Raw genomic sequence first — 26727 nt, forward strand, 5'->3', positions numbered from 1 at the left:
TCATAATCCATTTTCTGGTGGAAGATTTTTTTACAGCAGACTGCCAAATACCATAAAAATGTTAAAAGGAAACATATTTAAAATAAAATTAAAGCAGTTCTTAATTGCTAAATGTTTGTACTCCATCAAGGATTTTTAATGTTGTATGTACTTTATTTCTACTACTAAACTATTATTACTGTTCACGTCCGCCCCAGTAGCTGAGTGGTCAGCGTGACGGATTGCCGTCCTCTGGGCCCGGGTTCGATTCCCGGCTGGGTCGGAGATTTTCTCCGCTCAGGGACTGGGTGTTGTGTTGTGTTCATCATCATTTCATCCCCATCCGGCGTGCGGGTCGCCCAATGTGGCGCCGAATGAAATAAGACCTGCGATATGGCGGCCGGACCTGCCCCGCGAGGGGCCTCCCGGCCAATGACGCCAAACGCTCATTTCCATTACTGTTCATGTATGTACTGACTGACTATGTCCACGATTGTAAAAGTTATTATGGACAAATAAACCATTATTATTATTATTATTATTATTATCATCAATATTGTCTCACCTGTTTATGTGCCGTATTCTTCTCGGGAATGAAAGACGCGAGAGGTGGTGACAGGATAAAGTGAACTGACAACGACAAGTTCAAAATTCTGCAGTGTTTATTATTACACATATCTCTGACCGGGCAGTATACACCTCGGCCTCAGTAATACAGAAAACAACAGCAGTGGGCTGTGGCAACTTTAGTTACTAGTGGCTCAGCAGTGCCCGACTCTGCGCAAACGTAGGAGGCAAACACTAAAAATAAAATTAAGAAAAGGCCCTGAGAGGCGACACACTGCATTTCCATAAAGTGCTCCCGGGCTGCTCGCAGTCTCATCCGTGGCGTACGGAGATCCAGACGCGCACGTGACTCGGCGTGGGCTGCTCTTCGTCCTCCTCCCCCCACTCCACGTCACAAAGTACCACTGTGGCAATGCAAACAGCGCAAGAACTGAAGCGGTGCAAAAAGTGCCAGCTTCGGAGTTCAGTTTGACACACACGAGCTTACGACAGCACGCACTGCCTCGAATGTGTCCACGTGTTAATGTACAGTACCTTATTGCAATCGGTGTCCTTAAAAATAATTATTCAACTATCACATGCGTGGTTCACTACAGCTACAATAATCTTATTAATGCCAGCTTACATTTTGTCAAGACTCATCTTCACTACCATCAACATGGGAAAACAGCCTCACTGCTCGATATTTCATAATAAAATAAATAATTATCAACGATAATGCCGATGGCACAAAAACACACACACACACACACACACACACACACACACACACACACACACACACTATATATGCACAATACATTACATATTCTGTCTCTCTGCACCAACTGCGCTGTTAATGACAAATGACTTCCTTTCAAATCAACAGCAACATACATTGCAAAAGGACTCTTGTGCCCCATCACACGCTTTTCCTCCACAATCTAATCACAAATGTACACCGAATTAAGCACTTTTTTCCCTTCCGCATCACATTTTCCCCCTCACTATTGTGCAGTCACAAATGTAACAGGAATTTAGATTTTTTGTTATTCCCTGCTCAAAGCAATATATGAGAATTGTACAATAACACAGGACTCCACATACAATAAACTTACAAGATAGCCTTTTGTAACATATGCACGTAACTGCCATTGCTGGTATCGAGCAGTGGTAGATAGAGCAGCACTTTTAAAAGAAATCATTAAGAAACACACTGAAAATGTGTGAACACAATAAGACTCGAGGTGACAATTTTGCCTTAAAATTAACATACAATGCTAAAATCTCTGCCTAGACGGCAAAGGCGCCACCACAGTATACGGTGGATTACGGAAAAATGAGAGACTAACTACCTTCCGTGTTACACACCCACATTCCTCGTTAAACTTCCCTGAGCACGGGCCAGGTATCAAGTGCAGCTGGAACACTGAAAAACTTTCCAAAATAATACGGACAGCGAAAGACCTGTCACGCCCCGACAGACGGCAGCAAGCGATAAGCGCAAAGTTCTGCTTTGTGAGAACCCTGGGCCCCCTGCCTAACCTTACACACTAACTACTTCTAACAATCGAGTGAGACTATATACAGATTTGTTTTTTAGCGTACACAAGTGTATTGCCGCCAGGTATGTTGATAAACACTGCCTGGAGCTACAAACTACAAAATTTAATTTTTTCTATACAGACTTCAATATTAGAGCACACACACACACACACACACACACACACACACACACACACACACACAGGTACTTATATTCTGCAAACCAGAGCACGGACTACATCAAAAACACATTACGCTTGCTCTTACGGAAACAACTGCTTGAAAAATAAACTCTTTTTTTGACAGAAAAATTAAACTACCATAATAATGCAACATGTGAGGCCAGCCTAAAAAAACTACCAGGAAAATTAATTTCCCACTTTTAATTTATTTTTAATCACATTTTTAAGGGAACTGCTCCCCACACAATAAAGTCTAGAACGGAATATAGTAACAAAGAGAATTGTTTGCGATTAAAGGGAGAATTATAAAGTACAGCGCACTGCAACAATATTTTTCGCCTCACGCCAATACGAACGGACCAAAAAATAGTCGATGACCGCAAAAGACGAACCTGTGCAGAATGTGACAGTGATGCCAATACGCAGTTTGTCTTACACCGTGGTGAACTTTGTAGTTGCTACCGGTAAATCGATTTCGAAAAATTGCAATGTCAGACCGGGTAGATAAGCGTCATTTTCCAAAGAGGACAACAGATCTGTCCGATACTCGAGCAGATGTTTTTATTGTGGGGAGAGAGCAGCTCCCTGCACAATTCGGCTGGCTCCGAAAGAGGACGAGGATCAGTCTCGTGTCAGAATCGCTCGGCCGGGGTCGGCGACTTCCGCGGGCGCAGCGTACGTCCGACACACTCCAGCCACAGATGCGAAGCCTCGTGGAGAAAAGTGACGTATTACACGTCTCTTGCCAATTCGGTACAGTGGGCAAAAAAGACGTGCAGAGCTAAGGTACAGAATTAAGCTAGTGTTTGTACAAGAGATCCTGAGGTACCGGTGAAATTCCAGTTGTACACGTCCGCCCCCTCACCCGGTATCACGTGGCGGTTTTAGTGTCACCGAGTCCGTGTGGCAATTTTTGGGGTTTGACCTCTACTCCGACTGTAGCTGCTCCTCAGCTCCGACGACACCCCAGGGCAGCGACTGGTGTACACAAAGAGGCCGCACTGTTCTCCACTGCAGTAGGGGCATCGCTGGCACTCGCTACGAGTGAATGCACAGTCAGCTACCCGCTAAGAATGGGAAACTTAATGCGCAACCTACAAATCTTCGGAGGTGTTCAGTCCGTGCCACAGTTCTCGCCTGTCACCCGTGGCTGAGAACCCGAGTCTCCACTCCCGCTGTCCGTCAGTGTAGACCCAGTTCTGACAAAACACACTCAGTTCGACGAGAAATTTTCCAGGGCTGCGAGTCGGCCCGGCACTGCGTCCCGATTCGGATGCGGAGAATCCGAACGAGGTGTCAGCCACCGGCGGAGTGCCCGGCACGCGAATGACTCGCCACGGACCGACCGGCGAGACGTGCGGCAGGTGGGCTACGGAGCTCCCCTTCACTCCCCACCGGAGACGGTGACCTCCCTCCAGCCGGCAGAGGCCGTCACTGCCGCAGGCGTGGGTGCCGGAGGAGGGGTGTCGGAGACCTCGCTGCCCCCACCGCCACCCTCCTCTTCTGCACCAGACGTGGTTGCCGGAGTAGCATCGTCCGAACCGAGGCCACCTGCAAAGAGTACAATTTCAGTTTATTTAATTGTTCATTGATACATGGAAAGAAAGTAAGTGAATGTAAATAATGGATTACGTAGGCAGACTGAGCCAGAAAGAAGTGGAACAAGTAAAAATGTGATACAATAAAACAATGAGGGAGAGGGAGAGAAGGAGGGGGTGACGGAGAGGGAGAGAAGGAGGGTGAGGGGGAGACTCAGAAAAGGAGAGGGGCAGAGAGAGAGAGAGAGAGAGAGAGAGAGAGAGAGAGAGAGAGAGAGAGAGAGAGAGAGAGAGAGAGAGAAGGTATGACCATGTATAAGAAGCAATAAAGTTGATGAGTGACAAGGACGGATGAAAGATGTCGAAAGATGTCTTGGAGACAGAGGCTGACAACGTAAGATGGTTAATAAGCCTCAAGAAGTAAAGGAGAAGTTGAATGAATGCACAAGTAGTTAGGAGGAATAGGAGATAGAACAATCTGAACTAAAATTAGAAAGTGTAATAAATAAACAAGAGAGAAGCCTACAAAATTCTGAAGAGTGAAGTGTAGCCAACTATTTAGGAGATGAAAAACAGAAATACCACAGGCATTGATGCACTACAAACAGAAATACTACAACCCTTACGTGAAAAATTAAAAAATAACATGTTGGAAAATACACTCAATGAGACAATAGCCAATTCACTTCTAATAAATGCAGCTAGTAGCTCGTAAAATGAGAAACCAACACAAGAAAATGTGATGAACGCAGGAGTTTAAACCAGATGCCGTATGGCACCAATGTTTTACTTGCAAGACAACCTAATGTGCTAGTTCCCTTTGACTTTCTCCAGAGAGAGAGAGAGAGAGAGAGAGAGAGAGAGAGAGAGAGAGAGACTATCTCTGAAGATTAAAAGTTTTCTGCACACTGTTACGTTCTGTGATTCTAAGCGAAACACATGAGATGCAACAAAATTCCTCCTGTGGCACTATGGCAGGAAATACAGCTTGCCTGTTTCTGCATCAGACAGATTGCTTGTTGATTCCCCATATCATTGATTCCCCATATCATCTATACACCCCAGCCAGTTAAAAAAAAAATAATCATTGTGTAATCTGATCTAATTCTTCCCAGCTGTCACCCTGATATAAATATTTCCACCATAATATTCTGAATGCTGTCATTTATAAGAGCTTGCAAAAAAGATTTTGTATCATCTACTCTATATATATTGTATTTTGTTGGACCAGATGTCGGTTTTACAATGCTTGTATCGACGCTCTATCAGTTTACAGAAAACGTTCTAATTGGTGTGATGAATGAGAGGTAGCTTGTGATGTAGAAAAATTCAATTTAATGCATATCAGTAGGAAAACACATCCCGTGATGTCTGAATACAGTGTCGTGCTGCACTGTTCACCACATTCAGATCGATTAAACATCTCGATGTAACCTTGTAAAGTGGTACGAAATGGAATGAACATTTAAGGACAGCAGTACCGAAATAGAATAGTCGATTTTGGCATATTGGGAAAATTTTAGAACAATTGTTAGAACATTTGTGCAACCCATTCTTGAGTGTAATGCTGGAGTGTTTGGGTTCCCCGCCAAATCGGATTAAAGGTAGATATTGAAGCAATTCAGAGGTGGGCTGCAAGATTTGTTAACTGACTGGTTCGACCAACACACACATATTGCCGAGACACTTCACGAACTCATCGGAATCCTCGGAACTTTGACAACATTCTTTTCGTGAAACACTATTGAGAAATTTTAAGGAACTAGTGTTTGATACAGACTGAAAAACAATTCTACTGCTACACGTAAGGACCGTGAAGATAACACATAAAAATTAGGGCTCAAACGGAAAAATACGGCGGGGCAAATAAAAGTGGCCCGGGCCAGTGTATACGACTGGATGTGAATGTGCGCACCACATTATGCCCAACACACGATCCTCACACGTTCAGAGTGTAGTGTGGGCTTCAGTGTGATTGGAGCGGTACAAAGGGGACAGGGGTACTCCCAGTGTTCACTGTGGCAAGTTACACGACAGAGTTGCGGATTCAGTGCGGTCAGCTGTTTGGTGACAAGTTTAATAGTGTCAAAGTGCCAGCGAAGAGTGCCGTGCAACACTCAGTTTGAAAATGGCGTCAGATGGGATAAGTTTCAACGAGTCAAAAATATACCGAAATGTGCCGCACACCAAACGTGTGGCTGCATTTCACCAGAAAATGTTTCAGAGTTCCACCAAATCGACCTGACGCCTGTAGCAAAGATACCGGCGTATCACGTCAATCGTGGTGACGAATACTCTGAGTGGACCTATTCTCCGGACCACCTTTATTTGCTCCACCCTGTATATAGACTCTCTTAATTCCCTAACTCTATTTGTGAGTGAAACAGGATACACTAGGTACGAAGTACCTTTTGCCGTGCGCTGTACCGTGGCTTGCAGAGTACGTATGCAGATTTATATGGAACAAGTTTGTTTCCAAATGAGGCACACATTTCGTGCCACCAACATTTGCACTGTTGTGCATTTATTTTCAGTGCAATAAAAGAAACAATGATACACGAGGACAAGAAACAAAGCAAAACACAATCCTTTATACGGCGACTCTCAGAAAATCTCTCTCCAATCCCCAAAATTTTGCAGGTCGAGTTTGGGCTCACCTTGTATATGGAGGATAGCTTTACGTGTGGCAGAGATATTACCAAATGATGATTAAACAAGACTGAAGCCAATGAAAATGTGTGAATTGAGGAAACTGGAAGATGAGAGTTGCGAAAACAGGGTGAGGAATGAGGTGGAGTTGAAAAGAGTTGGAGAGTACAGGAACCTTTTCGAGATAGGAAAGAGACAGGAAACTTGGCTAGATCATATATTGAAAAGACAGTGTCTACTCCAGCAAGGAGCTGAAGGGATACAGAAAAAGGATGTGGAAGGTATCAACTAACGGACAGGTCCAGGAGAAAAGTGAGTTCTAAACAGAGCTAAAGAGAAAAGCAGGAGGCAGTGGGTGGGCAAGTTCCGTACCAGAACTGCTGGTATGCAGAACAGTCCTGACACTGCAGTTATTTGATGGTGCACAGTACGGATCTTCACACTTTTTGAGAGATCCGACCAGATTTCCTCAGAGATTTAACACTGCATTGTGCACAGTACAAGAGACATATATAATAACAATAAGGAGTTACAGTTTGAGTAGATACTTAAGTTGAGTGATTATGAGACACTCCACAGAGAAAAGTCAATTTTTTCCCCAACTTAAAAAATGCACCCAAAATGTTAGTAACCGACACTGATAAAATAGAAATGGTTAGGAAGTTCAAGTGTCTAGGACACAGTAGTGGAACTCCATGAGCAAATGCCTAGCACCGAATTATAAATTTGACAAATAAGACATATCGGATAGAAGAATAACGAGTTAAGTTTGAGGCTGAATATGCAGCACAGAAGCCCGGAAATTAAAAATCAAGTATGAAATATATCAAAACAAAGAAAAAATAGCAGAAACTGAGAAAAAGAAGATTGTTGTGTTTTCAACATTTGTGCAGAATGGTTATGCAAAAAAAATAAAATAAAATAATAATAACAAAAAAAATTTAAAAAAAAAAACAGATGTTTGCACATGCCCTTGACATCAGGCTGGACCCATGAAGTTAAAAAACACATTTCAACTCAGTTCATAAATGAAGAAGCAGTAGCACGAGAAAGAAATGATTTTACACGAAATGTGTTAAAATCACAAGGAATCCATAGCAGAAGAGTATGAAAATGTGTTTGGTGTAGTCTAAAGAAAGGATTGAAAGATACATGGTGTAATAGATGAGAGGAGGAAAAAGGAAAATCAAATGTTCTGGAAAGATCCTTGATGTAAAGCAACATGTACACTGCATACTTTCGTTTTATGAAGGTATAAATTCGAATATCATCAAACACCGCATCTTACTTTCCAAAGCATTGAAATCGAGATTGCGATGCGCTTTTGTAAGCCAGTCATAGCTCAAGTCACGTGATCTCGCCAGCTGATGACAGCATAGGACACGTGATGTAGTCAGCCGATTGGAAGATCACTCTTAAGTAGCGCGAACACCCAAAAAAGAAAAGTTAATGATTTAAATTAATATACATAGTGTTGCTACAAGAGAAAGAAAGCTTTCAAATATAATCGTGATCTCGAAGATTAATAAGCTGCAAGCGAAGCTAAGTTTGCACATATAATATAGATTTTTTGCACGTGTTACATTTTAAGATATATCACACAAATGTGCCAGTAAAATTTTTAAATAATGACGTAAATGTCTGATCTTCTGGGCTCAAAATTCTTCTAGGCGGTCGTCCTCAAAGGATTGATTTTTAATCGAGAGTCAAGCGCTCTGTGATTACAGAGCTCATAAACATAGGCATAAGAATTAAACAATGGAAAATCCACTCAGTTGCCCGAGTAATTTTTGTGAGTTGTGTTTGCGCGAGTGCGTATTTGTCGTATAATTTTGATGAAGGTCTTACTGGCCAAAAGCTATATTTGTGCCTATCTGCTATATGGTGAGTAGCAACTTTCCTTTTCACAGACAGACATATGAAACGTATTAATGTTAATAATTATTTAATTACTTCATTACGATACCCATTGCTACAAGTTGGGCAATGATTCGAGATGAACAGTGTGTTTGGAAGTAGTATCAAATAAATTTGAGTGTGAATGCAATTGCGATAAAAAATGAAGACACTGATAATGACATCTACCCCAAGCAGATTTGTGACCCCGTAGGTAGAGGCTCCCAGCCACACACTTTTTTTTCCTTTTTTTCCTTTAAAAAAAAAAAAAAAAAAAAACAGACTGTAATGTCAGATATGGCAGCAAATAGACATACCACATTGCTCATCATGTTCCCACCGGGAGTGGTGCTCAAGTACAGTAAAGATGGAAATAAACTGAAGGATTTGGCTTAGCTTCAATTTTGTTCTTTCCTTACCAACTTTCATAAAGCATGAAGTAATGTGATAACCACCCTCAAACATTACATCTTGCATCACATGAATCTGAGCCACTGATCTGTGGTGGAAATAGTGGCAGCTTGCTGCAAATATTCAGAAGTGTAAAACTGCGCTCACAAAATGCAGATCTGTAAACAATCGACTCGCATAAATACTGGGATGTACCAATTAGTAGAGTAGATGGAGCAATCACACAGGGGCTCAGTCGTATGTAAGGCAATTTGTTGTGAGGGCACTGGGAAAATACAGGCAGTTTGCAGAGGAGACAGCTTACAACTCACTTCTGCGTCCGATTTTAGCATATTGCTCAAGTGTGTGGGACCCATACCAAATGTGAGTACAGACAGACGTTCAAAGTACAGAAAGAAGGCAACACAAATGGCCACAGGTTTATTTGAATCCCAGGAAAGCATCACAGAGATTCTGAAGACTCTTGACAAACATTTGAAAATAGGTACTGACCATCTCTTGCAATTGAATGTAGGAATATAACAGAACCCACAACATTTCGGTCCCAGACAGATTGAGAAGACAAGATTCACTTTCAGAATGAGATTCTCACCCTGCAGCGGAGTGTGCGCTGATATGAAACTTCCCAGCAGATTAAAACTGTGTGCCGGACTGAAAATCAAACTCTGGACCTTTGCCTTTCGCGGGCAAGTGCTCTACCATCTGAGCTACCCAAGCATGACTCACGCCCTGTCCTCACAGCTTTTCTTCTGCCAGTATCTCGTCTCCTACCTTCCAAACTTTACAGAAGCTCTCCTGCGAACCTTGCAGAACTAGCACTCCTGAAAGAGAGGATATCGTGGAGATATGGCTTAGCCACTGCCCGGGGGATGTTTCGAGAATGAAAGGCAAAGGTCCCGAGTTCAAGTCTCGGTCCGGCACACAGTTTTAATCCACCAGGACGTTTCATATCAGTGTACACTTTGCTGCAGAGTGAAAATCTCATTCTGGAAACATCCCCAAGGCTGTGGCTAAGCCATGTCCCCGCAATATCCTTTCTTCCAGGAGTGCTAGTTCTGCAAGGTTCGCAGGAGTGCTTCTGTAAAGTTTGGAAGGTCGGAGACGAGGTACTGGCAGAAGTAAAGATGTGAGGACTGGGCGTGAGTCGTGCTTCGGTAGCTCAGTTGGTAGAGCACTTGCCTGCGAAAGGCAAAAGGTCCAGAGTTCGAGTCTCAGTCTGGCACACAAATTTAATCTGCCAGGAAGTTTCAAGATTCACTTTCTTACATCCTGTACAGAGAAACCAAACCAATCATTCTTCCTGCATTTCCTAAGCAAATGCAACGGAAAGAAGCTGTTGGACACAGCTGTCTAGCAGAAAAGTACAAGCTTTCCAAAGTCACAGGAACAAATTCTGAACAGACCACGGATTTATCGATTTGCCTTTCAACTTAGCATTCACCTCTCAACGATGTGGGGATTCGCCAGAAACGAGATGTAGCTCAAATTCTGTGTCAGACTGTACGTCTCGTTTCACCAGTTTAACTGTGGTACATGTTACGGACACGCAAGTCGGCAAAGTGGTGTCCGACTGAAAGATTTGCAACCGGCCGTTAACCCACACAAAATCATTATTACAGGAAGAAGCTGTAATAAGTGGAGCGACGGGATGTACTCAGTGCCGTACAACCGACACCACTTCGCAGAGTGCGGGTGTAGCTAGAGATGTAAACATTCGTCATTGGCTCAGGTGTCCTACACAGAAGCCTAGTGACACACTCAAAACCACAGAAGGTCTTCTACAACTACACAGATTTTAAAATTCAATACAAACAATGCATATTTCAGACTGCACCTGTGTCAGGCCGAGACCGAAACCCACTACCTCGCTTTTTGTGGGTAACGCACGACACCCCGGAGAGTGTGTGAACAACTGAAATCACTACTAATGCCCTCCCCCTGACAACACTATGGCCATCTGCCACAGTCCCCTCTTAGGTGACCGGGCACCAGACGTACCGCTGCAGTCGTCTTCCTCCGGTATGGAGGCCTCTGACGTCGACGCGGCCGACGACGACTGCTGGAGTTGGTGTTGGTGCTGCCGCAGCGACGTGCCGCTCATGCCCGCCGCAATCTCCTCTCCTGCATGAGTTGTAATCAAACTGGTCAGTTTTTAATCAACAGTACACTATTCTAATAAGCAACACAATACATTTGTATTTCATGCACAAAATTTTTTACACTTATAATAATAATAATAATAATAATAATATTAATAATAAAACCCATGGAGGCCTGAGAAAAGAATAGGCCTCCGGTATGTTCTGCCAGTCGTAAAAGGCGAGGAAAAGAACAAACCACTAATAGGGCTAACCCCCCTTTTAGTGTGATTACTTGGTTCAGGACAGAACTAATGAAGCCTCGGACAAGCGCTGTCGTGTTCGGGGACGACGCTTTAACCCTATACCCGTCCACAATGGTAACGACACTGCTAGCTACACGGAAAATGATTCAAATCCAAATAGAGGTGTTTTGCAGGATATGCTTCCTGCAACCACTCTAGAAGGAAAACAAAGACAGAGGATGAGATGGTCAGATGAAGTTAATCGACACCTCATGTTCTGTTATTACCAAGCAACAAACCTAGGAACCAACACAACTGGATACAGATCACAAGTATACACAACATTTATTACCAGATACCCAGAATTAAAATTTCTAACAGAACGACGACTAGCTGATCAGATCTGTGTAATAATCAAAAATAACAGGATACCCCAGTCAGAATTAGAAAACATCAAACAACAAGTACAACAAATACTGAAACAAAATAATGTGTAATCAGAAGAAAAAGAAGAAGAAGAAGAAGAAAATACAGTAATGGACTCAAACATCCCAGAGCAAACAAACAAAGAAGAACACACATCAATTAAACAATCAGAGGAAAACGAAATCTTAAGACAGCCACCAGAACAAGCACAAATAGAACACGAAGTGACACACATGTTAGATATAGAAGAAAAATTTCAGCTGACATATATAGAATACAAAGACACAAATACAGACATTAGACCATTCTTGCATAGACCGCCAAATAACCCACAAGTCGAAACAACAATAAAAACTATCAACACAATCATACACAACAAAATAAATGAAAACACAACTATGGAAGAGTTACAACTACTGGTTTATATAGGAGCACTCACTACACTAAATATACACACTAGGCAGAGATCAGAACCAACCAACACACAGAAGAAACCCACAAAACCAGCATGGCAACACAGGCTACAGATCAGAATAGAAAAACTGAGATAAGACATCAGACAGCTAACACAATTTATAAGAAATTAAATGTCAGAAAAAAACGAAAAGGTTAGGTAAAATCTCACAACAAGAAGCGACAGAGCAATTAGATCAAAAGAAGCAGAAATTACAAGCATTCGCCAAACGACTTAGTAGATACAAAAAAAGTGAAAATAGAAGGAAACAAAACCAAACATTCAACACAAACCAAAAGAAATTTTACCAGACAATAGATAACACACACATTAAAATAGACAATCCACCAAACATAACAGACATGGAACACTTCTGGAGCAACATATGGTCAAACCCGGTACAACATAACAGGCATGCACGGTGGGTACAAGCAGAAACAGACACATACAAGATGATACCACAAATGCCTGAAGTGATAATTTTGCAACATGAAGTCACCCGAGCAATTAATTCTACTCACAATTGGAAAGCCCCTGGAAAAGATAAAATAGCAAATTTCTCACTAAAGAACTTCATCTCAACACATTCACAACTAACTAAATTATTTAACAGTTACATTGCAGACCCATACACATTCCCTGATACACTTACACATGGAATAACTTATCTGAAACCTAAAGATCAAGCAGACACAGCAAACCCAGCCAAATATCGCCCCATAATATGCCTACCAACAATATACAAAATATTAACTTCAGTCATTACACAGAAATTAATGACACATACAACACGGAACAAAATTATAAATGAAGAACAAAATGGCTGTTGCAAAGGAGCACGAGGATGTAAAGAGCAACTGATAATAGATGCAGAGGTGACATGTCAAGCTAAAACTAAACAAAGGTCGCTACACTACGCATACATTGATTACCAAAAAGCTTTTGACAGTGTACTCCACTCATGGTTACTAGAGATATTGGAAATATACAAAGTAGATCCTAAATTGATACAGTTCCTAAACATAGTAATGAAAAATTGGAAAACCACACTTAATATCCAAACAAATTCAAATAATATCACAACACAGCCAATACAGATTAAGCGTGGAATATACCAAGGAGACTCATTAAGTCCTTTCTGGTTCTGCCTTGCTCTGAACCCACTATCCAACATGCTAAATAATACAAATTATGGATACAATATTACTGGAACATACCCACACAAAATCACACATTTGCTATACATGGATGATGCTAAATAATACAAATTATGGATACAATATTACTGGAACATACCCACACAAAATCACACTTTTGCTATACATGGATGATCTAAAACTACTGGCAGCAACAAATCAACAACTCAACCAATTACTAAAGATAACAGAAGTATTTAGCAGTGATATAAATATGGCTTTTGGAACAGACAAATGTAAGAAAAATAGCATAGTCAAGGGAAAACACACTAAACAAGAAGATTATATATTGGATAACCACAGTGACTACATACAAGCGATGGAAAAAACAGATACCTATAAATATCTAGGATACAGACAAAAAATAGAAATAGATAACACAAATATTAAAGAAGAAAAATATAGGCAAAGACTAACAAAAATACTGAAAACAGAACTGACAGCAAGAAACAAGACAAAAGCTATAAATACTTATGCTATACCAATATTGACCTACTCATTTGGAGTAGTGAAATGGAGTAACACAGACCTAGAAGCACTCAATACACTTACACGATCACAATGCCACAAATATAGAATACATCACATACATTCAGCAACAGAAAGATTCACATTAAGCAGAAAGGAAGGAGGAAGGGGATTTATCGACATAAAAAACCTACATTATGGACAGGTAGACAATTTAAGAAAATTCTTTATAGAACGAGCTGAAACTAGCAAAATACACAAAGCAATCACTCGTATAAATACATCGGCTACATCACTGCAATTATTATTATTATTATTATTATTTTTATTATTAATTCTTTCTTTTCTCAGACGTTATGTATGGTAAAAAATGGAAAGTGACGTGAACCTTGATCAATCGTGACTTCCTTTTAACTGTACGGTATATGTTACATTGCATTTAGGAACTTTCAGGTGACTGAACATGTATCAATAATTATGGATTTCTGTAGTTGTATATATAAGTTTGGATGTAGCTGTATTGCGTTGATGTACTGGTGGACATTGTGTGGTATGACTCCTGTAGTTGATAGTATAATTGGTATAATGTCAACTTTATCCTGATGCCACATGTCCTTGACGTCCTCAGCCAGTTGGATGTATTTTTTCAATTTTTTCTCCTGTTTTCTTCTGTATGCTTGTCGTATTGGGTATGGATATTTCGATTAGTTGTGTTCATTTCTTCTTTTTATTGGTGAGTACGATGTCAGGTTTGTTATGTGGTGTTGTTTTGTCTGTTATAATGGTTCTGTTCCAGTATAATTTGTATTCATCATTCTCCAGTACATTTTGTGGTGCATACTTGTATGTGGGAACGTGTTGTTTTATAAGTTTATATCGTAAGGCAAGCTGTTGATGTATTATTTTTGCTACATTGTCGTGTCTTCTGGGGTATTCTGTATTTGCTAGTATTGTACATCCGCTTCTGATGTGATCTACTGTTTCTATCTGTTGTTTGCAAAGTTTGCATTTATCTGTTGTGGTATTGGGATCTTTAATAATATGCTTGCTGTAATATCTGGTGTTTATTGTTTGATCCTGTATTGCAATCACGAATCCTTCCGTCTCACTGTATATATTGCCTTTTCTTAGCCACGTGTCGGATGCATCTTGATCGATGTGTGGCTGTGTTAGATGATACAGGTGCTTGCCATGTAGTGTTTTCTTTTTCCAATTTAGTTTCTTCGTATCTGTTGATGTTATGTGATCTAAAGGGTTGTAGAGGTGGTTATGAAATCGCAGTGGTGTAGCCGATGTATTTAAATGAGTGATTGCTTTGTGTATTTTGCTAGTTTCTGCTCGTTCTATAAAGAATTTTCTTAAATTGTCTACCTGTCCATAATGTAGGTTTTTTATGTCGATAAATCCCCTTCTTCCTTCCTTCCTTCCTTTCTGCTTAATGTGAATCTTTCAGTCGCTGAATGTATGTGATGTATTCTATATTTGTGGCATTGTGATCGTGTAAGTGTATTGGGTGCTTCTAGGTCTGTGTTACTCCATTTCACTACTCCAAATGAGTAGGTCAATATTGGTATAGCATAAGTATTTATAGCTTTTGTCTTGTTTCTTGCTGTCAATTCTGTTTTCAGTATTTTTGTTAGTCTTTGCCTATATTTTTCTTTTAGTTCTTCTTTAATATTTGTATTATCTATTCCTATTTTTTGTCTGTATCCTAGATATTTATAGGCATCTGTTTTTTCCATCGCTTCTATGTAGTCGCTGTGGTTATCCAATATGTAATCTTCTTGTTTAGTGTGTTTTCCCTTGACTATGCTATTTTTCTTACATTTGTCTGTTCCAAAAGCCATATTTATAATCACTGCTAAATACTTCTGTTATCTTTAGTAATTGGTTGAGTTGTTGATTTGTTGCTGCCAGTAGTTTTAGATCATCCATGTATAGCAAATGTGTGATTTTGTGTGGGTATGTTCCAGTAATATTGTATCCATAATTTGTATTATTTAGCATGTTGGATAGTGGGTTCAGAGCAAGGCAGAACCAGAAAGGACTTAATGAATCTCCTTGGTATATTCCACGCTTAATCTGTATTGGCTGTGTTGTGATATTATTTGAATTTGTTTGGATATTAAGTGTGGTTTTCCAATTTTTCATTACTATGTTTAGGAACTGTATCAATTTAGGATCTACTTTGTATATTTCCAATATCTCTAGTAACCATGAGTGGGGTACACTGTCAAAAGCTTTTTGGTAATCAATGTATGCGTAGTGTAGCGACCTTTGTTTAGTTTTAGCTTGACATGTCACCTCTGCATCTATTATCAGTTGCTCTTTACATCCTCGTGCTCCTTTGCAACAGCTTTTTTGTTCTTCATTTATAATTTTGTTCTGTGTTATATGTGTCACTAAATTCTGTGTAATGACTGAAGTTAATGTTTTGTATATTGTTGGTAGGCATGTTATGGGGCGATATTTAGCTGGGTTTGCTGTGTCTGCTTGATCTTTAGGTTTCAGATAAGTTATTCCATGTGTAAGTGTATCAGGGAATGTGTATGGGTCTGCAATGTAACTGTTAAATAATTTAGTTAGATGTGAATGTGTTGAGGTGAACTTCTTTAGCCAGAAATTTGCTATTTTATCTTTTCCAGGGGCTTTCCAATTATGAGTAGAATTAATTGCTCGGGTGACTTCATGTTGCAAAATTATCACTTCAGGCATTTGTGGTATCATCTTGTATGTGTCTGTTTCTGCTTGTACCCACCGTGCATGCCTGTTATGTTGTACCGGGTTTGACCATATGTTGCTCCAGAAGTGTTCCATGTCTGTTATGTTTGGTGGATTGTCTATTTTAATGTGTGTGTTATCTATTGTCTGGTAAAATTTCTTTTGGTTTGTGTTGAATGTTTGGTTTTGTTTCCTTCTATTTTCACTTTTATTGTATCTTCTAAGTCGTTTGGCCAATGCTTGTAATTTCTGCTTCTTTTCATCTAATTGCTCTGTCGATTCTTGTTGTGAGATTTTACCTAACCTTTTTCGTTTTTTTCTGACATTTAATTTCTTATAAATTGTGTTAGCTGTCTGATGTCTTATCTCAGTTTTTCTATTCTGATCCGTAGCCTGTGTTGCCATGCTGGTTTTGTGGGTTTCTTCTGTGTGTTGGTTGGTTCTGATCTCTGCCTAGTGTGTATATTTAGTGTAGTGAGTGCTCTTATATAAACCAGTAGTCGTAACTCTTCCATAGTTGTGTTTTCATTTATTTTGTTGTTGTTTTGACTTGTGGGTTATTTGGCGGTCTATGCAAGAATGGTCTAATGTCTGTATTTGTGTCTTTGTATTCTATATATGTCAGCTGAAATTTTTCTTCTATATCTAACATGTGTGTCACTTCGTGTTCTATTTGTGCTTGTTCTGGTGGCTGTCTTAAGATTTCGTTTTCCTCTGATTGTTTAATTGATGTGTGTTGTTCTTTGTTTGTTTGCTCTGGGATGTTTGAATTCATTACCGTATTTTCTTCTTCTTCTGATTACACATTATTTTGTTCCAGTATTTGTTGTACTTGTTGTTTGATGTTTTCTATTCCTGACTGGGGTATCCTGTTATTTTTTATTATTACACAGATCTGATCAGCTAGTCGTCGTTCTGTTAGAAATTTTAATTCTGGGTATCTGGTAATAAATGTTGTGTATACTTGTGATCTGTATCCAGCTGTGTTGGTGCCTAGGTTTGTTGCTTGGTAATAACAGAACATGAGGTGTCGATTAACTTCCTATGACCATCTCATCCTCTGTCTTTGTTTTCCTTCTAGGGTGGTTGCAGGAAGCATGTCCTGCAAAACACCTCTATTTGGATTTGAATCATTTTCCAGTTGGCTAGCAGTGTCGTTACCATTGTGGGCGGGCATAGGGTTCAAGCGTCGTCCCCGACCATGACGGCGCTTGTCATTATTAGTATTATTTTGCAAACATTTGTAACACACAATCACAACAAACCTGTAATGTAAATTAATTTGTTTACAATAAATATTTTGAACAGTTTTTATCATTAACTCTTTGAGGTAAAGTTTCGGCAGGAATTTTAGTATGACCAGGTTTTATGAGGAGTGTGTTGTAAGTCTGACCTGATGTCATTTGGATGTGACTAAAGAGAAATGTAATGTGGAGACACCAAACAAATATGTGGAAGGGTTAATGCGACAGCCTGCGACATTCTATTTAATAATGTTTATGGTCTATAGTGAACTCTGGCATTTTTTTTTTTTTGTAAGTAGCATCTGCCTGCTACAGAAAATGTGCCAACAATGACAATGAATACTAATGGACAACTAACACTAGATATGTAACAACACATCTCATTTATTTTAACTACGATTTAGATCTGTGAACAATTCACAATCCCTCGTGAGGTTTTAAAAATAAAATGGCATTTCTAAACACTCATTACAGAAAAGTAGTACAGGAAGCAGGTTAGAGGATCAAAACATATATAAATACCAGACATTTATATTTTCTCTTATTTATACAAGTTATCTGAATGAGTCACTCATAATTTTCTCTTAAAGAAATACGAAGGTCACTCCAAAACAAATGCACACTATTTGTTTTTAAATCCATCTTTTATTCTACATGTTTGAAAGTTTTACAGTGTGTAAATACATCCTTTAGGAACAATATTTTCATTTCTCCACATAATTTCCATCCCTCTCAACTGCCTTACACCATCTTGGAACCAGCACCTGTATACCCACACGGTAATTCTGGATCAAAGTGTTGGAGCCACTGTTTGGCAGCGTGCACAAGGGAGTCATCATCTTCAAACCTTGTTCCAGGAAGAGACTCTTTCGGTTTCCCAAAGAGATAATAGTCACACGGAGCCAGGTCAGCACCATAAGGCGGGTGTTTCAGTGTTGTCCATCCGAGTTTTGTGATTGCTCCCACGGTATTTTGACTGACATATGGCCGTGAATTGTCGTGCAACAGAAAAACAACCTGCTTTTGCCGATGTGGTCGAACACGACTCAGTCGAGCTCCAAGTTTCCTCAGTGTTGTCAGATATGCATCAGATTTTATGGTGGTTCCACTTGGCACAATGTCCAGAAGCAAGAGTTCTTCGGAATGGAAAAACACCGTAGCCGTAACGTTTCCAGCAGAAGGTGTGGTTCTGAATTTTTTTTTCTTGGGTGAATTTGCACAGTGCCACTCCATCGGTTGCGTCTTCGTCTCTGGTGAAAAATGATGGAGCCATGTTTCACCACCTGTCACAATTCTTCCAAGAAATTCATCTCCACCATTCTCGTACTGTTCGAAAAGTTCACTGCATACCGTTTTTCTTGTTTCTCTGTGAGCTACTGTAAACGTCCTGGGAACCCACCTGGCACAAACCTTTTTTTAATGCCAACATTATCATTATTCTGCAAACACTTCCTTCCCCTGTCCCAACGTAGCGTGACAGTTTGTGTACTGTGATGCATCTGTCAGCAGTCACCAATTCGTTAACTCTCTGCCGCTGTGAGGAAAATTCTCAATACTGCTGTGCCCGCTTTCATCATGTAACCTGCTTGCCCACCGACTAACTGTACTGCGATCGACAGCAGCATCTCCGTACACGTTTTTCGACCTCTTGTGGATGTTTCCCAGTGTCTCGTTTTCACAGCACAGGAATTTTATGACAGCACGTTGCTTCTGATGAACGTCAAGTGTAGCAGCCATCTCGAAGATATGCTGTGACGGCGCCACTCATGGGAACAGGTTTGAAAACAAGCGGGAGGGATGTATCTACACACTGTAAAACTTTCACACGTGCAGAATGAAAACTGTATTTTTACAAAAATAGTGTTCATTTCTTTTGGAGTGACCCTCGTACAAGTATTGTGCCACTGTGGTATAATCGAATCCAGAATTTAATCTAGAAACTCAAAGCGCAAATAACAAACTAACGAATTGAGAATGACTGGTAATGGTTAATAGTATGTAATTGGCATTACTACTGAATCCATTTGCACTTTTTTATCGTTATTTCTGTTGCTATGTGCCATCTATATTTCATAATATAATGGGGTCACAAACGTCATGGGATACTGCCTAATACGTCAGACCTCCTTTCCACCGACATAGTGCATCAACTCAACATGGCACATACTCGGCAAGCCGTCTTAAGTCTCCTGCAGAAATACTGAGCCCCCTACTGCCTCTCTAGCCATCCATTATTCCGGAAAGTGTTGTCCGTGCAGAATGTTGTGCACAGACTGACCTCTCAATTATACCTCACAAATGTTCAACAGTATTCAGGTCGAGTGTTCCGTACGGTCAAATAGTTCCGTCAAATTGTCCAGAACATTCTTCAAACCAATCATGAACAACTGTAGCCTTGTGCATTGTCATCCTCCACTGTCGTTTGGGAAAATGAAGTGCACGAACAGCTACAAATGGTCTTCAAGTCACCGAAGATAACCATTTTCATTCAGTGATAACTCTGAACTGTGTACTGTACAATTATATAATTCTGCAAGTACATTCAGTGGCCTATGTGGATAGTGTTCATGACATCTTATCTCCTACAATGATTTAATTTTGCACTTACAGTCAGTGGTATATATACAAGCTGACTAAAATTTGTTGCAAACACAGTTGGTAGTGAAGTATTAATAACTTACAATCCCGTATCTCACATGGTACTTTTACTGCATAAATAGCAGGAAGTAGTGTTTGATAAATATTTTTCATCATTTTGTTAGGCTTCTCAGTGAGAAAAAAATTTTCATAAGGATTTGAAATTATGTGTAAAGTTTGTTGCAAGTCACTAAGTGCTCTCATTTTCAAATAATAGATCAGTGAAGTCTGTGAATTCCTGCATCACAGGCTATGCTCTTCTCCAGCCCCACCTTCATCCCTTTGACAGGTGAATTGTTCTTACCCCTGCAGCAGTTGTTGCTTTCAATCAAAGTAATTGGTGAACTGTAGGCAATTAGTTAATCTCACTGACAGAGGGGCATCGCCACAGCACAGGTAAAAATAAAATGTCATGTGACCAGGGCCTCCCATCTGCTAGACTGTTCGCCGGGTGCAAGTCTTTCAATTTGACGCCAGTTCGGCGACTTGCGCATCGGTGGGGATGAAATAATGAGGATTAGGACAACGCGTCACCCAGTCCCTTTGCGGAGAAGATCTCTCACCCAGCCGGGAATCGAACCTGGGCCCTTAGGATTGACATTCTGTCATGCTGAGCACTCAGCTACTGGAGGTGGCCACAGCATAGGTGACAGTATATCAGAGACCACACAAGAATTTGGGTTTCCCAGGCCAACACTGTATACGATGGATGTCGAGTACGGCAAAGAGAATGACTCCACACATGTAAACAACCATACGCTGACCATAATTGTCCGAGTGACTGACGTCAGACCCACATGTACTGACTGACACACTACTCTGGATCAAGCTGGTGCCAGTTTGGAAGTGGGAGAGCAGGAACTAGTTTCTAGTGGAATGGCACAGATAAAAATGCACTTCTCAGATCTCAACAGGAGGAGGAGGATTATTGGTAGGGACCAGAAAATTTCCCAAAAATGATTACATGAAAAATAATGCAAAATTAATGCTTTTTAGCAAAATAATGCAAAATTGGCAGTTTTTATGAGATACAACAAAATTTTGTAATTATAAATTTGAGGATGGCAGTTCACTAATATTCATAACTGATAGTTGTTAAATGTTAAAACTTTATTTTAATGTCTAATCCCGTCAAGATTTAGGTTTGTGTATAATCTTAAACTGACACTTCATTTCCTACATTATAAACTTCGATGTGATGACAAATATTGCCCCAAAATCGACCTAAACAAGGAGGAATGTGTTCAAAAAAAAAAAAAACACATCAAATTTGGAAAAAAATTATCCCATTTGAGAAATAAACGAATTTGGGAAAACTATTATCTAATTTGACAAAAAAATGAATTTAGAATAAAAGATAATTAGACAAAAACACTAAACTTGACAAACAACATCGAATCTGGAAAAAAAAAAGGAAAAGAAAAAAAAAGGAGAGAGAGGGTGAGAGAGAGAGAGAGAGAGAGCGCAGCAAGTTTGAGAAAATAAACACTCAAATTTGGCAAAAGAGTAGCACAAAGTTCACAAAAAGTTACACTAAATGTAGCCAAATAAACACTGAATTTGCCAAAAAAATTACACTGTATTTGGCAGAAAATGATACCAAACGTGGCAAAAAATAAATCGAATTTGGCAAATAAATAATAACAAATCTGGCAAAAAAACCATTATGGCCACAAAATGAGTCGATTTTTTCCTGTCCCTAATTATTGGCCAATGTGAGCAATTGAGTATACAGTTTGTGACTGTACTATTACTGTCTGCTGTGAGCTTGCAGCACTCACCGCAGGGCCGCAGCACCAGGAAGAGCAGCAGGTCGGACAGAGAGATGATGCCAATGACCTTGTCCTCCTCGTCCACCACCACCAGCCTGTGCACCTGCCACAACACGCAAAACACGTCACTCTGCTGCGGCTCGCAGGCTCACACGAGCAGCTAAATAAAAAACAGTGCTATGTGGCCGTACAGTGAGATGTACAAGATCTGTCTCTGGAACAGGTGCTACTTTCCAGGTCATCAATGCTAAGTCCAATAATTCAAGTACAGGGCTGAAACATCGACAGTGAGGGAGAAAGGCAGAGCAAGGATGGAGGCTTTTGAGATGTGGCTCACGGATGCAGAGACTAAGAAATGAGGAGATACTGAGAATAGTGTGAGAGTAGATACAATTACTTAGTGTAATAAAGAGAAGAAAAAGAATGAGATAAGATGCATATTAAAAAATAAGGAGGGGCTCAGGAGGGCCTGTGAAAGGGAAGGGGGCGGGGGAGGGAGAGAGGAAGAAATTTCAGATCTTGGACAGTGTGCTACATGGCAGCACTAACAAGGGAGTGGACTAATTCAACGTAGCGAACCTGCCATTAATTTTTCTTTTTTTTTCTTTTTTTACATTGGCAGAATATACCTAATCTAACATACTGTCAAAATAGTAGCTGCTAAGTCAGACTGGAAGGGTATTTTTAAATAAAAAATGTTATTTACATCTGCAAAAAAAAAAAAAAAAATAATGATGCCAGTATTTGAGAATTAAGTCCCGAGCAGGAATGGCATTTTTTATGGTGTGCAGCACACTTTGTACACATGTAAAGAATAGCTGTTCTTACGTTACCAAGGTAATCGTGTATAGAATGGTACAAGTCAACGTTATTTGTGTTTGGCGAACTTAATACACGACGGTTAGTATTTCAATTTCATAAAAAATACAAATTTAAATACCTGCTTGGTTTGTGCATCTCAGCTCTTTTAATACTGTATGAATGATTTCCTGTTTAGATAATGTATCTGTAAGGTTTTCTAGCTTTTAGGAATGATTTAATGTTGAAGGTAAAGAAACAGAGCACTTTTTTACTTCTAAAAATGGCTAAGTCTCTTTTTGGACTACGTCCATCATTTTATACCACACCGAGCACATCAAACAAATGCCGCATTTTTACATTTGCTACAGTACCGTGACAATCTGAACCCAACAGAACTGATGTGGAGCCAAGCTGCAGGATTTGGGCTGAGAAGTAACAAGACTGTTAAGCTGCCAGACATACTGGAACTAAAGGTATGCAGCTTTTTCACACGTCTCTGCCGAACGCTGGTAGAATATAGAACGGTTTGTCATAAAAGAAGAAGAGAAAATGCTGTGTCTGGTTGGCTTCCTGGATTCTGTTGTTGATACGCTCATTATCAACGTAGCAGGTGACACTTTCAGAATTGAAATGTATTTATCGAATTTGGATAAGGAGGGAGCTAAGCGATTATCAGACAACTGACTGGAACCAATACCTTCAGTGGCTTCAATATTTAACTATACAGTGAAATCCTTCAATACTCTCTCACGTTACACACAGCTTATGCAGAAAAATTATCCTGTGGTTAAATTAGGAATTTTCATCATTCTTGTTTTTAATTACAATAGTACACTATATAAAATTGATAACACGTTGCAGTTTTCGTCTAGCTGTCTAAGGAGCATATTGTGGGAGATTTGCAGTGTATTATTTGATTCTGATTAAAAATTAAATGACATTCGAAGCTATATTCCTTCTCTGCTTGTCTCTTTTTATGCGTGAACTGCAGCTGGTCATGTCACTGCAGGCTAGCTGCACCAGCTGACCGGCAAGTGCTGTCCGAGTTAAATCCACCGGTAAAGCTGTTGTCCCGTATTATGGCTAAATTGACGTGCGCATAATGCACAGCGCAAAACGGACCCTTATTATGGTACTTGACAGTACTCGAGACAGCTAGACTGCAGTCCCACGTGAAACACAAATCCAATGAGGTTCCTGCAACCATGGCAGAATACATAGCGCAATGTTTACGTCAGGTTTATTCTTATGATGAATGGATTATAGAGAGACAGAATGACAGAATCAGGAAAAGAAGGGACATGTTCTTTGGAAACATCCTTAATAAGGACCATGGGAGAGTGATACATCAAATAACAGAGTAACTCGTGAAAACAATAACCAAGGAGATAGAAAAGGATACGGATGAACTCGGCTTTAGAAAGTTCGTTTTTTACCATTTAAAATCTGCTTCACGGTGTAATGGTACTTTGACTTCCGCGCCTCCGCCAATACAAAGATATAATTTACAATCGCGCACGTGGAAGAGCGCTGCGCCAGCGACCTATTTTTATAAATAATTTTGTTCGTCTTTTTACTCTTGCGTAGGTTTTTTAACAACTAATTGATTAGACACTCTCTCTCTTGTCTTCATACGAAAGACGTGTATTTTTCGGCGATGTGTTGAATGTGCTTTTGGGTGGAAATTAAAATTACATTACAAAGCGAGGTTGTTTCAATAGTGATTCAAGGTGGTTATCGCCAAATTTGTAAATTGATCATGACAGTGACAACTTGAAGAAGTTTTCAACAGACAGAGAAAAGTGAAAGACGGGTCGTCCTACAAGAGAAATTAGGAGGACAGCCATGAAGACTATATTGTAATTAGTACTGCGTTTCTAACAAGATTATAAGGTAAATTTCAATTAGTTTCTGATGCTATTTCCGTACAGTCGCTTTTTGTAGTGTTGCCGACCCAGTCTGCCATATACGGTCAAATTACAGCACTATCTCAATCAGTAATACGAAGTCCGCCTTATCAGTAACTTATTCCATCAAAATTCAAGACATCAATCAGATTTTCTATTTTATATTTTTCACGGCAGAGCCCCGATGATAAGGGAACACTACAACGGTCGAAGATGGAAATCTAACAGTGGGACACTTGGTGGAAGAGAATGAGCACACCAGAATATCTGAATTTGTAAAAGATTAAAGCACGAATCTTCTATAGACAAACAATGGCTAAACTTAAAAATCAGTTAAATGAACGTGAAACAGTGTTGCATAAACAGTGCTAAGTAATTCAGGTTTTAACTAACCTCCATTCAAACAAATTCTGACTTAGTGTTTTGCTTAGGAGCCTATGCAGTTTCGTGTCAAGGTAGACAAACAAACGATTTACAGGGGAGCTTTGTTAATGGACAACGTGCAGATAAACCAATGCAAATCCCATACTACTTGATTTATTAGTTGTTTCCCTTTCATCAGATGCGAGCACCATCAGATGTTCATTGTCCTGACGGTAACCCCAAGGTGCTACATTCGGCACCATCGTAAAGGCAAGATGCTTTAAATTTTTATACCATATATGTCGGTATTAGGGCCTCGAATGTTCTCCGCCTGATGAGAAACTATTAATAAAGCGAACAACATCTGTACATTTATTGTTAACAGTTACTGTACCCCTGCATGTAATGCCTACAATTCCTAGTTTTGTTAACAATGTAAACCAAACAGTATCTGCCGACAGCATCGTGTCGCGAGAGGCTGCAGATTAAACAGGAACAGAATATGTAAATGGAGCTGTAATGCCAACTTGCAACATGTAACATGTGGTTCAACAAAGAATAATTACAATGACTTCACTCTTCAATATGCCAATACAAGGTAGCAGTAATCTATTGTGTCAATTATTAATTATTTCTAGTGCTGCTCAAAAGTGTGCACATAATCCTAACCATGAATTATGTTTTCATCTTTCCTATAATTCACCATCCTAGTTCCACACTTATTTTTTCGATGTCTAATTTAAATTGATATTTGATAACCTTCAGTTACACATAGTCGTCGTATCTATACACTACTAGACATCACAATGTCCCACATAATATAACATAACCATCATAACCAGAATCATACTACCGGCTGAAACTAATAGTCGTAAAAATAAAAGTGCAACTGAGACAGTCGAAAAAGCCATCTTTTAATTTTTCTCAGATAAACCACTTGACGTTTAACATGTGTAATACGTGCCACACGGACGAACGACAACATCCGAATGGGCCGTAAAACGTTACTCCATCGGCACAACTCGATCGTCTCCTTCCCTCCCTCACCGACTCACCTCGGCACGCACTATCCTTTCCATGACGGTGGCCAACGTCTCGTCCAGTCGACACTTGTGGACGCCCTCGAACCACTCGTTGCGGTGCTCGTTTGCCTCGCGCAGTGACACGTCCAGGTTGTTGTACGTCTTTTCTGCTGCCAGGTTCTGGGTGGACAGAAATACATTTGTCAGTTAGTTAGTTACTCGCACTTGCACATTTCACGAGCGACTCGTGCAATACATCGTAATAGTTTTGGACAAATCATGGGCCAATCCACTGTCTATTCAAATAAATCGGACAATGCCGAGGGAAGTAGATTAGAAAATGAGGCTCCAAAAATAGCAGATCTTGTTTGTTATTTGCAAAGTAAAATGACTGGTGGCAACTGAAGTAGAGAATCTGTACAACGCAGGCTAGCTACTGCAAGAAAAGTTATTCTAAGAAGAATTTGTTAATGTCTAACATAAATTTAAGGTACGTGTGTTGATGTATTCAGTATACCAGGTGTACCAGTATGAAATGAGCATTAAGGTACAAATGTGTCAATAGGGAACGTTTGTTGTGAATGAGCCTTAATTTTTTTTTTTTTTGGTATGACATCTGTCAAAGATACTTAGTATACATCAAGTCA

At 39.9% G+C, this 26727-nt stretch overlaps 1 protein-coding gene across 1 annotated transcript in view; it reads right to left on the reverse strand.

Annotated features, from left to right (window-relative positions):
• Window positions 1-623: 623 nt before the first annotated feature.
• LOC126427370 (5'-AMP-activated protein kinase subunit gamma-1-like) overlaps window positions 624-26727 on the reverse strand; it is a 632906-nt gene continuing 606802 nt past the window's right edge. The window contains exons 11-14 of the mRNA XM_050089719.1: window positions 26114-26260; window positions 21997-22090; window positions 10745-10867; window positions 624-3803 (exon numbers count right to left, since the gene is read on the reverse strand). Coding sequence (XP_049945676.1) covers window positions 3637-3803; window positions 10745-10867; window positions 21997-22090; window positions 26114-26260 — 531 coding nt within the window. The 3' untranslated portion in view covers window positions 624-3636. The remainder of the gene's footprint in view (window positions 3804-10744; window positions 10868-21996; window positions 22091-26113; window positions 26261-26727) is intronic.

The sequence above is a fragment of the Schistocerca serialis genome, chromosome 11 (genome assembly GCF_023864345.2).
Source record: "Schistocerca serialis cubense isolate TAMUIC-IGC-003099 chromosome 11, iqSchSeri2.2, whole genome shotgun sequence".
Classification (NCBI taxonomy): domain Eukaryota; kingdom Metazoa; phylum Arthropoda; class Insecta; order Orthoptera; family Acrididae; genus Schistocerca; species Schistocerca serialis.